The sequence below is a fragment of the Myotis myotis genome, unplaced genomic scaffold, assembly GCF_014108235.1.
Source record: "Myotis myotis isolate mMyoMyo1 unplaced genomic scaffold, mMyoMyo1.p scaffold_m19_p_5, whole genome shotgun sequence".
In the NCBI taxonomy this organism is placed as follows: domain Eukaryota; kingdom Metazoa; phylum Chordata; class Mammalia; order Chiroptera; family Vespertilionidae; genus Myotis; species Myotis myotis.
The window spans coordinates 4,863,207-4,875,274 of record NW_023416357.1 but is presented as its reverse complement, the minus strand read 5'-3'; the positions used below and the strand labels follow the sequence as shown (position 1 = coordinate 4,875,274).

The window sequence follows — 12,068 nt, the reverse complement described above, 5'->3', positions numbered from 1 at the left end:
GAATAAACTAGGAATGCCTAGGAATGATGACAGAAAACAGCACCAGGAATACTATAACATGGTCAGTGCAATGGCTTGAATCAGGAAGAGTTAGTGTGTCTACGGCAGAAGACAAACAAGGAATGGAAGTTACCTGCGTAATGTAGAGCTGTTTTCCCAGAGTTGTCAACGTTTTCAGCTGGGCATTTAGACTACAAGACAAAAATAAACAAATCCATGAAATAGAGTTCAGTTCTACGCAGCTCATCTTTTTCCTGCAAAGCATGATGGGACTTATTGGGAAGAATATAAACACGAATGGGTCCCAACTGCCAAGCTGCAGGGTCCCTAGTTTCTCATGGGGTGGGAGACTCATCTCCAAGTATTCAGGACACAGCCACCCCTCCTGTCCCTTCCCCATCACCGCATTCCTCCTGGACCCTCGCCACCAGCTAACACACACGCTCTCGAATTTCTCAATTCCCCACCCAATTCCTGCCCTAGTGCTTGTCCCCTGTACAAAACCCCCTTCTTCTCAAGACCCGCCCCCACACAGTCCACGCTGCCTCACCTGCCATTCATTCCTGGACCCGCAGCCCAGTGTTTCCCCCAAGACTCCCCAGAAACGTCCTAGTCAAAGTCGCCAACAGTCCTCGCGCTTCCTGTGACAAGGAGCATTTCCGTCCTCCGGCCAGCCTCTCACCTGCGAGCCAGGCCCTCCTCGCCAGCTCTCCGTCTCTCCTAGCCCTGCCTGGCCCATCCAATCCCGGTTTCCCTCCCACTGCCCTGGCCACTCCTCCTCCCTCAGGGCTCGCTCCCTAAGCTCTCTCCCTCCCCAGTCTCACCCACAGCCAGAACCTAATGACTCCCTAGGGCAGTGATGGCGAACCCATGACATGCGTGTCAGAGGTGACACGCGAACTCATTTTTCTGGTTGATTTTTCTTTGTTAAATGGCATTTAAATACATAAAATAAATATCAAAAATAGAAGTCTTTGTTTTACTATGGTTGCAAATATCAAAAAATTTCTATATGTGACACGGCACCAGAATTAAGTTAGGGTTTTTCAAAATGCTGACACGCCGAGCTCAAAAGGTTCACCATCACTGCCCTAGTGCATAACTGACCAATGACAACAAAAATAGTGTGTAAGTATTAGCTGTTGTGTGCCAGGCATTGTTCGAAGAACTGTTGTCAGGCCCCTAACAGCCCTCGTTGGAGACTGTCATTCGGCCCCATTTCCAGAAGAGGAAACGAAGGTACAAATCTGTTGGGGTCACAGTGAGCGGCAGAGCCGGGACTGGAGCCCAGACAGGCTGAGCTGGAGCCTGTGTACCCAAGAGAGGGCAACTCTGAGCGCCAGGCTGGCTCACCCCCTGCCCAGTTCCCATTTGGGTCCTGATGTCTCACAGGCACTCGAGCCTGGCAGAGCCAAAGCTCTGGTTCCTTCCCGCTCTCCTGTGCCTGATCCTCCGACACCTCCTCATCTGTCAAGCATGTCACATGAATCTAGTCAATGAGCCAGAAACCACGGCGTCATCTCCGATTTCCCCTCCATGTCCTCCTTCAACCATGGCCTGTCAATTCTGCTCCCAAAGCTACCCCAGTTCTGCTGCCTCTGCTTCTCCATGACAGCCTAGCGTGAAACAGCACCTTCTCACCCGGGCAGGTCCGACGGCCTCCCTCCCGCAGGTCTCAATTCTGCGTTTTTCCCCCTTTAACCACCTCTGCACAAATTAGCGCGACCTTTTGAATCTGTGACTATTGCTCTTTCCTTAAAAGCTCTTCACATTGCACGCTGTACTGAGTAATCACTGCCTACACATCATGACATGCAAGGCCCATACCCTGTGTCTTCGTTTCTCCTCCTCAAGTGCTTTGCCCCAGGTCCTCTCAGTGGCTTTCTTTCCTCTCTGACAAGTGCCTTTCTCTCCTTAAGCCACTGGTACTTGCTGTTGTGTCTGCTTGGAATGCTTTCCCCTGGGCTGTTTGCATTGTTGAGTCCTCAGCTTGTCACCTCCTCCAGGAAGCCTTCCCTGAACACCACCCCTCACCTCTCTCAAGTGCCCGGTAGTTGCTTTTTAGTGCCGTGCAATTTTTAACGTGTATTTGTGTGCTTGTTTACCAGACTGTAATTTCCATCAGGATAGGGGCTGCTCTGTTCATCAGTAGATAGTATACGCAATGCTTGGGGCATGGTGCTCAGGGAACACTTGTTAGAAGAAAGAGTGGGGGGAATAGCGCTATCAGGGGAGGGAGAGAGCTCATTTGGAATTTGAAGGGTTTCACAGGCTCTGTTTGTACTCACTGCTTGGGGATGTAGCCACTGGAGAGGGCAAGTGTCTCTAGCAGACAGATAGTAAGAGCCAAGGTCTCGAGGGCCCAGAGAGAGGAGTGACAGAGGGTGCAGGGGTGAGGAGTAGCAGGGGACAGCATGGGTCACATCACAGAGGGTATGGGTTGCCAGAGGGGAGGTGAAGATGACTAGAGAGGCACAGGCCCCAAGGGAAGCGCCCCATTAGGGGGACATCAAAGCCTCAGGTTTTAACTCCTGTCTACAAACAGCGTTCACACGAATGGTAAGTTCGGGGAGGCAAGAACAGGCAACGTTAGAGGGAGATGCCTGCCTGCCCTTGGGGGGGGGGCGGGGGGAATGAAGGTCAAGTTACAACTTACCAGGCGGTGGCCTAATTTTAGAACAGCACAAGGAACTGTTTAAAGGCTTCAAAGATTCCACAGAGAAACCAATCCATTTGCATAACCAGATATACGATTACATCAGGGGCTCGAATATCTGGTCCTTGCCCAGGAGGATCCCTGGCCTGTCAGCTTCATTCTCCTTAAAATCAGAGCCAGATGCGAAGTCTGGGTCTCCACGCCAGGGTGCGAGTGGAGATTTGAAACGCAGGTAGGTTTTAAAAACCGAGATAAGACCAGGGCCTTCCTCGGGCTGGTCCGTGCTTCCCCCTTCCCCAGAGGAGGCGGACGGACAGGTCCTCTCCCCGTTCTCAGGGAGAAGCCTCCGCATAAACACAGCAAGCAGCCCAGGTGCCCGTCAGTTTTCCTTGAATTCCGCGTCAGCCCCATTCCTGGCGCTGGCGGCGGCTGGCACCACGTCAGGCAAGACAAGCAGCTGCGTGATCAGCAGAGCCGGGCAAGCTGAGGACTGTGACCAGGTTTCTGCCCCAGAACCGCAAGGCCCGAGAAAGCAGGATGCGGGCCCCAGCGGGGCGCCCAGGGCGAGCCAGCCGGACGGACAGGACTCGGGGCACCCGGTTTACTGCTCTGTGCTGTTCCTGGAAGCAGCCAGCTTGCCTCTGACTGGCAACAGCTGGATGTTTGGGAAGGGGGCTATTGGGATTGCATTAAATATTCACCTTTAAAGATCTCCGGAAGTCGTCACCCTAAGCGATCACTGTAAGCTTCCCGGCGAGGTTGTGGAACCAGGCACTTGGCTTAAAATTATCCCAAGGGTAAAACAAAGAACTTAAAACCTAAGAACTAACAACTCATCGAGTTACGCACAAGGAAGTAATGGCTGGGGTTTTGCTTGGCAAGAACTGCCTGGTACTGATGACTGGAGAGAGAGGACCAGGGGAGTGGAGGGCCTGTCCTGAGGGGACCCCCACCAGCAGGGAGAAAGGTTTTTAAGGGACTCTCTGTAAAGGGCACAGGCCTTCAGAAAAGAAAACGAGGAGCTGACGAAAGGAAAGAAAAAGGCTGGATTCCAGGAAGACACTCCAAATCCCCGACCAGTGCCGTTGCTATGGAAACCATCTCCTCCTCCCTGTCATTTCATAGTGACTCTTCCCAGGAAACCCAAGGTCTGGGGTGGAGTTTAAAGGAGAAAGAAAGAGGGAGAGAGATGGTGAGAGGGAAAGGGGGGGGGAGGGTGAGGAGGAGAGGAAGGAGGGGAGGAGAGGAAGAGGGAGAGAGACAGTGAGAGGGAACGAGAGGGGGGGAGGAGGAGAGGAAGGAGGGAGCAAGAGGCAGGAGGAAGAGAATTCGTTCTTTCGCAGCTAAGGTTACAGTCACACGTTGGAAGTGACAGGTGTGTCACGGTAAGCTGTTGCCTGTCTTACCTGAAGGAGCTTCCGGATGCACTCATGGTGGCTGTTCTTGGCTGCGAGGTGCAACGCACTGTGACCTAAACAGATTTAAGGGGGGGGAAATGGGGGGAAGAAAAGGCCGCACGTGTTAAATCTCTTATCTCTGTAATGAAGACAACTATGAGGAAATACACTGTTCCCCAGCCAAGACGGGGTTGTTGTTCTTAAGAGTCAGGCCTCAGCTTCTTATCTGGGAAGTTCAGGGTGACAGCGGTGGGAGGACACAGCGCACCTGCCCCCCGGATAACACGCAGCCTCCGCGCTGTGCTCTGGTGTGACTCGGCTCTGAAAGTTCTGCTTTCAGCAGCCAGTACACACGCCAAAGGCCCCTGTCCACAGCCCCGCCAGGCTGGGAAGGCCACAGGCGAGGGGACCCCATGAAGGCCTCCAGCAACCGGCAGAGAGCACACCTGACCTCTCGTTCTCTCCCCTCCGCTTCTCCTCCGGCCCTGTATGGGAGTGGCCGGGGTTCTCAGCGTCTAGGTCCCCGCGTAGGAGGAGGAGAAGCGCATAAAACATGCACCATGACAGCAGGCTTCTCTCCATTTCCTTCAGGAGTACAACCCCGAGGTGAGACTCTGATGGCTGTGCACGGGTACCTGGGAACCCTGACCTACACCCACCTCCCGCCACGGCCCAATGGGCCTATGGGATTCCTAGGGCAGAGGCTGAGGGGCAGCCTGGGGACCTGCCGGCCCAGCAGCCCCCCCTGGCATTCAGGGGTTGCTCTCGCTGCCTGGGCTCTCTGCCTCTGGGACAGACACCCCTTGCTCTCTCGCCCGCTCCGATGCCCCGGAACCACTGCCTTCTGATGAGGACCCTCCTGACCTCCCACTTGAACCCCAGTTCCTCCCAGGCCTGTGACTCCTGCTCCCTGCTCCCTGCGTCACAGGTCCTTCTTCACGGCACAGAACAGGTTCCCGACTTCTTTCCACTGCCCCCCCGCCCCATCTCTCCCCACAGCCACAGGGTTAGGTAGCTGACTGTTCTCCTTTCCCCCCCAGAATGTAAACTCGGTGACACAGGACTTGCCTCACTCCCTGCCGTACGCCTAGTGCCCACGCCACGGCCGGCACAGAATTGTCGGGTGTGCGCATCACAAACGCCTGCGGAGGGAGCCAAGGTACCAACCGGCCAACCTGGCACATGGAGGAAGCTCTACCTCCTGCGCTTCCCCGACCCCCTGCCCCAGCCACCCCCGCCTGGCCCCTGGGCCTCAGCTCTGTTGGCACCTGACGCTGTGGGTGTTGTCCTGGGCCATGAAGGCTGCTAAGCAACATCTCTGCCTCTACCCATTAGATGCCCATGTCGGTTCATCAGAAATATCTCCAGACATTGCAAAATCTCCGGGGGGGAGGGGGGTGGGGTGCAGGGGCATCAACCCCAGCTGAGAACCACTGGCTCAGAGGAACAATTTCTTTTACATGATGGTCCCGTCTCCAAATACCATTTCTCCTTTCTGAGCTAGTCTTCACTCCGCAACACTCAGCGGAAATCCCCTGATTACTAGAGGACGACATGTCTAGGAAACACCATGTTTAAAACCCGAGGGTTTAGGGTCACAGTGGACTGCAGGAAGCCTGTGTAAGGTCCAAAGGTCAGGTTCCTGTTGTCTGATCTGAGCTGGACTGAGATTTGTTTGTTGTTTGTTAATCCTCAAGGGAGGATATTTTTCCATTGATTTTTAAAGAGAATGGAAGGGAGAGGGAGAGACAGAGAGACATCGACGTGAGAGAGTGAGACATCGATTGGCTACCTCCTGCATGCACCCTGACCAGGGCTGGGGAACCTGCAACCAAGGTACGTGCCCTTGACCAGAATCAAACCTGGGACCCTTCAGTCCGCAGGCCAACTCTCTATCCACTGAGCCAAACCGGCTAGGGCTGGACTGGGAGGTTTTAAGGGTATTTGGAGGGGGGCTGTTTTGTGGGGGTGGGACCTCAGAGGAGGGAATCCCTCCATCCCCCATGAGGGTGAGGATGAGGAAGATCAGGAAACGAAGGAATGACTCTGGGAAGCAGGAGGACAAAGGTCTTCCCCTCCCCTTCCTACTCTTCCTGCATGAGCCCCCTCCCAGGCTGTGGTGTGAGTGCAGTTACGTTATCCGTTAAACAGGCTTTGGGGGGCTGCCTGGCTCCCAGGATCATGTGGACCAGAGTCTGCAAGGACAAGCACAGCCTGCATTTGAAACAGACGCTTTACAGATGAGTGTCTGGAGCCCATCCTGAGTGTCAGCAGAAGACGGTTCACGCTGCGTAGGCACGTGTTAACGATCGTCTGTGCCGCGGACCAAAGCTATTGTGTATAAACAGCACCCCCTGCACACAGGCTCAGCTCCCCACACAGGGGGTAGGGGATGTCAACCACTCACCATAAACAAACGACGGCTTTCACTGAGCTCCCAGCGTCCCAGGCATGAGACCCGGAGAACGTGCTGTGCTTCTACAGAAACTAGATCCTTTCACTCCTTGGCCCCGTGATCTACTTTCCTAACCAGGAGCACGCAAGTATTTTTCATTTAAAATGGTCACAGAACTCGAATGATGCATCATTCCCTGGACAATATCCGAGGCAAGATGCCTCTCGGTGCTAATGTTAAAAAAAAAAAATCTCTTCCCCAATGCTAAGTTTTCTGGAGAGAATATATGAGATTAGTGAGAGTCTCGCGGGACCAAGACAGTGTGTACGTCTGGACCATTCAGCTGTGGGTCTGGAATATCAGGAGGCAACTTCCCCGAGGCACATGGCGGGGCGATGCTAATTCAAGGGCGTTGCAGCAGAACTTGGCTCTCAGGAAAAAGGCCAGTGTAACTTAGAAGGCAAGAGTCGTGGGCTGTTCCAGGGCTAGCCCCAGGAGGTGCCGGGATGAAGGATGGCCGTCTCTCAGGAATGATACTGCAATACTGAGGCAGGTTGACTGCAAAGACCACTCCTGTGAGAGCCTTTCGTGCAGACCTTCACCGTGCAAAAATGTTTTGGATGAATGATGAGCATGGAAGGCACAGTGACTCACGTCCTGGTCCTTGCCTGGGACTCTGATAGGCCTTCTTGAGAGGGAGAGATGGGGGCAGGAGTTTTAGCCGCAGGAAGGAGCTGGGCCTGGGCAGTCAATGCCATCACATTTATCTCGTCTGCTGTGACAGGAGAAAGACCGTGTTGCTCTAGATAACACAGCAGACGTTGCCACGCACATCCTTTGCACCCGGCTTCTTCCTTCCTTTGTTCTCGGGCCTCTCGCAGGCTCTCAAGAAATCATGACAAGTCAGCGCCTCATTCAGACGAACGTGAAACAGTAAGTCACGGACCAACGTGCTGACCTCGTTGCTAAAAATGCTGGGCGAGAGGGAAGGGACTGGCAGCTCTGAGATGTTTTCTACTCGCCCAGAACGTCTGGCCAGCGTCCTGGGGCCACAGAGCGCCGCGGATTCCACCCGTTTCAATCGGGATTCAAGAAATGGACTCGCAGACCCCAGGGGCCAGCCCAGAGGCATAGCCAGGACGGGTCTGCCCCTCCAGTGCTGCTCCTTGGAGGCAGTGCCACCGCCGTGGACAGGGGTGTGCAGGGCACACTGCCCAACGCTTCCCCAGGCTCTTAAAAGCGGAGTGAGGGCCCTGGTGGTGAATACAAACTCTACCCAAACGAACAAACCCAAACACACAAACCAACAAAATACCTACGCTTCTTAAGAGCTTTTACTAGAGGAAAGATGCTGGTAAAATATTTTTTAAGGGGGGAGGGAGCAGGATGTAGAGTTTATTATCACATGTGATCTCAGCTATGTAAAAATGTGCCAGGAAAAAGCTGAAGGAAATACAGCAAAACAGTAAAATGTGCTTCTTCTTGGTAGCAGAAGCCCTGCTAATCTTCTTTACAGTTTTCTGTCTCTCCCAGATTTCCTACAATGAGCACAAATCAGAGCACCTGATTCTCCCCGTAAGGAAAGACGGGGAGGGGAAGATGCTTGGCTCTGATGCAAATGACTAGACTCCCGTCTGAAACCTGTATCTTGGCATCAAATGCAGGGAAACCAAACTGTATTCCAGCTCCGATTCGTGCCCTTTATGCGGATTCTTTCAGGTCATGGTTTCCTTGGAAGAAGCCCTGTTTATGTCAGAGGATGTCCCGCCCATCCAGGGGACCCTAGCTCTACATGTAAAACATCACCAGTGATCACAATGAACTTGAAAACCAAATCAGCCGGCTAGGGATTAAAGAGGACTCAAGTCAGTATGACAAACATTAGCATTCCCTCCGGCAGGCACTTAAGGAAACCATTCATTCTTCTACTGGGATCGCCAATTCTCGAAGCATTCGGGGGGCATTTGGTGGCACTGCTCAGGGAAATCATGCTGTTATTCCAATCACGCCCTATTTTCGACCGAAAATGGTTTTCCCAGTGGCACTGCACTCACCTGACTTGACTTCAAGTGGCTCTTGGCCTGTCCTAAAGGAACACATTTATTAAAAAAGAATAGAGATTCCCAATCACGGAGAATCTTTAAATTTGTTTAACAAGTGCCACAGACTTTTGGAAACAATTCTGAAACACAAGTTTTCCAACCAGTTTTTGAGGAATAATTCTTCTGTTTCCTGACTGGTGGCCCCTCCCTCCCCCCATAACTGTTCTGAGGAGGCCAGTGTTTGGGGCGGGGCTGGGGGCAATCCATTACGGATTAACAAAAAGACTATAGAGTCAGACTGATTTCATATCCCAGTAAGAACGAACGAAAGCCTTAGGACGAGGCAAAGATGTTCAAGTTCAGTAGAGAAACGGAGCCCTCGGGAGTTGCTCCGGTCCCCCGGTGTGGCCAGCGGGGCAGAACCCAGGCCGGAGACCACAGCCAGCGGCTCTTTCCAGTGGAACAACGTTCATAAAAGATAGGCCTCCACTACCTTGTCTCTCCCTCTGCTTTGTTCACCATTTGTCCACACTGGCTCCACATTAGAACCACATGGGGAACTTTAAAAATCATACCAGCTGTCTGGCAACCTCCAGACAACGGAATCTGAATCTCAAGAGGGTGTGCATACTGTTTACTCCTTCCTTTCCCTCCCTTCCTGCTCTCCTCGCTCACTCTGAACCTTCCCCCCAAGTTCCCAGGGGATGTGAGTGCACTGAAACACAGCAAGGGGGTGGCCCTGGGCAGCTGGTCCAGATGAGGACCACGGCCTCTGCCCACAGAGCGTATCTCAGTGGGCAAGATGAGCTTCCAAGCAACGCATTCCATTTCTTACCTCCCATCCTGATTCCTCAAAACAAACGTAGAGAAGGTTGCATGGTCCCTACATACAATTTTGAAGGTAAGATTTTGCAAATGGGGGATGAGAAGCACGCAGTGTGCCCCCGACAAACCACATCTAAGATGAGGACGCCTGCAGCAGCACAAATGAGGAAACGCCCTCAGAGCCCAGTCTCTGGAGCTGGTCTACGTGCCTCCTCTCCACAGGGACCCAGCTCTGTGGCACCTGCTCTTGCGCGGCCTGTTGACTTAAGAGATAAAGACCACATACCGGCAGTGTCTTGCGCTGTCACATCCACGCCGTGCGTAACCATGACCCTGAGACATTCCACGTGTCCTTTCGTAGCAGCGAGATGAAAGCTGGAAAAGAGGTAAACAGTCTCCTTCAGATTTCCCCTCTTTAGTGTTCATCCCCGGCAACGTTTTTTGCCTCGTCGTGAACTTACTTTCTCCCACTTGAGCTCCATAACCAGTGAGTAGGTATTTTTATCAACCTCATTTTAAGGATGAGGAAACTGAGGCTCCCCGTGGTCTGAGAATTTGCTCATGGACACTTTTTATTGAGCAATGGAGCAGGAGTTAGTCTTAGGTCTTCCAGTCCAGAGACCAGGCTTGGAAAACAGTAAGATTCAACTGCATATTTGTCTCTTCACAAAGCGAATGCTCAAAGACTTGCAACTAGATTCAATTCCTAAATAATAGGTACTTTATCAACATTTTCTGTTGCCTAGTGCTTTCACTAAAGCCATTATTTCTAGGAAACATACTCTATAAGGAGAAAGGTATCCAACCCAACAATGGTCGTGACAACATCCATGTCAGGTCCATTGCTGTGTTGCAGCTGAATAACAATTGCTGTACACAACTTCTGTGATGTGTGCCATTACATTACCTCTTTTCATTCACATGACAGCCTTTTGAGGTGAGGCCTATACTGTCTCCATAGATGGCAGGTGTCTACACGCAGGTGCGAACAGCATGAACTAAAGCCCACAATTAAGCTCAGAATTCAGTAACATGTGGGAGTGCAGGCCATGCCCAGCGTGTTCAGACTTGCCATGAAAAGAAGAGATGGCATCCACATGCCATACCAGTCATCCCTGCAGGCCCCAGAATGAAGGGCATTCCTACCGGCAGAAGGAAAGCCCAATTCCACAGAGCATTCAGGCCCAGAGGCCGAGGAGGCCCAAACCCTTGGGAAGGTCTCCGCCAAGGAGGCCTTCCCTCTTCTGTCTCCTTCGTTCAGGGAAGAAGTCACTGAACCTTCCCGTTATCCACCTGCCTCGGTTCTGTTCTAGGGAGTTGCCTTCTTGGGACACTTGCCATGCAGCACCGTAGTGTCTGCAGCTCTGAATGAAGGCCCAGGCAATATGTTCTTCACAAACCAGGACTGGCACTGAGGCCCAGGGTCACACCCAACTAGCAAATCCAAGAGGTAAACCAACTCAAACCCGGGTCAGCTTGATCCCACACCTCTGCTCCCGGAGATCTAGGCTGCGTGAAGATGGACAGAGAAGCAAAAGGAGATGTTTCCGTTCTGGTTGCCAAGCAACCATAAGTCAGCAAGGTACCTCTGGGAAGTCGGTTTAACCTCTCTGAGCCTACACTCCCTGCACTGGAGAACGTGGGGATTGAATCAGATGATATCGGATGCTTCCTGCAGCTCTAACAGACTATTATTTTATCCTACCTGGTTCTGATCACACCAACTATTTCCACGTTTGTGCAGCCATTCATATGTAATGTCTCTTTACAGTCAAGCTCTGCTTTGTAGATGATTTCACACAACTGTTAAACTTTGGTCATATGGAAATACTTGGAAATGTAGTGACTTATTTAAATGGAATTCCTGATTAAATACAGCCCAACCAAAAGAACCTCCCACCGGGCAGTATGAGTATACCTCTGTTTTTCATCATCGTTGTCCTAACACAATTTTACAGTAAGTTCACCCTTAAGCAGCAAATTGTTTAACTGGCCTTGGGGAAAGGTCTCTAAATGCCCCCATCCTTCGTAACAGTACACGTTACACACGTTAATTGCTCTTCAGAACATGACATCGCCAGTAAGAGTCTCAATTACTGACCTCTGTCTTCAAGGCTATTCATCTACAAGCCCCAGATTAAGCCTTAATACTCATCTTCTTCTCTCTGTCTGTGCCTGTTTCTGAGCTGTTCTCTCTGCTACCTCCTATGGCCAGGGGAGAAAGCAAAACTATCTGGACAAGAGGGCAGCCACATCCTATCTTACAAGTAAGAGCACCGGGAGCAATGATTAGTGTACACACACACACACACACACACACACCTAGACATACAGGGTGGGGGCAAAAGGAGGGTTATAGTTGTGAGTACCCGAAACACAGAGTTTATTCTTGTTTAATATTTAGTATTTCTTGTTTATGATATTATTTGCCATGTAAACCACTATAAACCTATTTTTGCCCTATCCTGTATAACTTTTGATTGAAGCATAACTTATGCAAAGAAAACCACATATCATAATTCTATAGCCTGCTCATTTTCACAAATGGAGCATGCCCACTTTATCTTCATACGAGTGAAGACGTGGCTGGGGACCCAAATGCCCTCCTCGTATCTCCCGCCAGCACCCAGAACCTCTCCATGTGCCCCCCCCCTTTACTATTGATATATCCCCACTCAGACCGCTCAGGTGACCTCTGGACTGCACACTCTGTTTATGGGGGTGAAACTGCAGACACGTGGCAGTGAAGCATT

The 12,068-nt window shown here is 51.8% G+C and overlaps 1 protein-coding gene across 4 annotated transcripts in view; it reads right to left on the bottom strand.

The window, feature by feature from the left end:
* RAI14 (retinoic acid induced 14) overlaps positions 1–12,068 on the bottom strand; it is a 50,093-nt gene that overhangs the window by 20,619 nt on the left and 17,406 nt on the right. For all 4 annotated transcript variants that reach the window (XM_036308717.1, XM_036308716.1, XM_036308718.1 and 1 more), the window contains exons 3-5: positions 9,602–9,690; positions 4,063–4,127; positions 134–191 (exon numbers count right to left, since the gene is read on the bottom strand). In XM_036308717.1, coding sequence (XP_036164610.1) covers positions 134–191; positions 4,063–4,127; positions 9,602–9,690 — 212 coding nt within the window. The remainder of the gene's footprint in view (positions 1–133; positions 192–4,062; positions 4,128–9,601; positions 9,691–12,068) is intronic.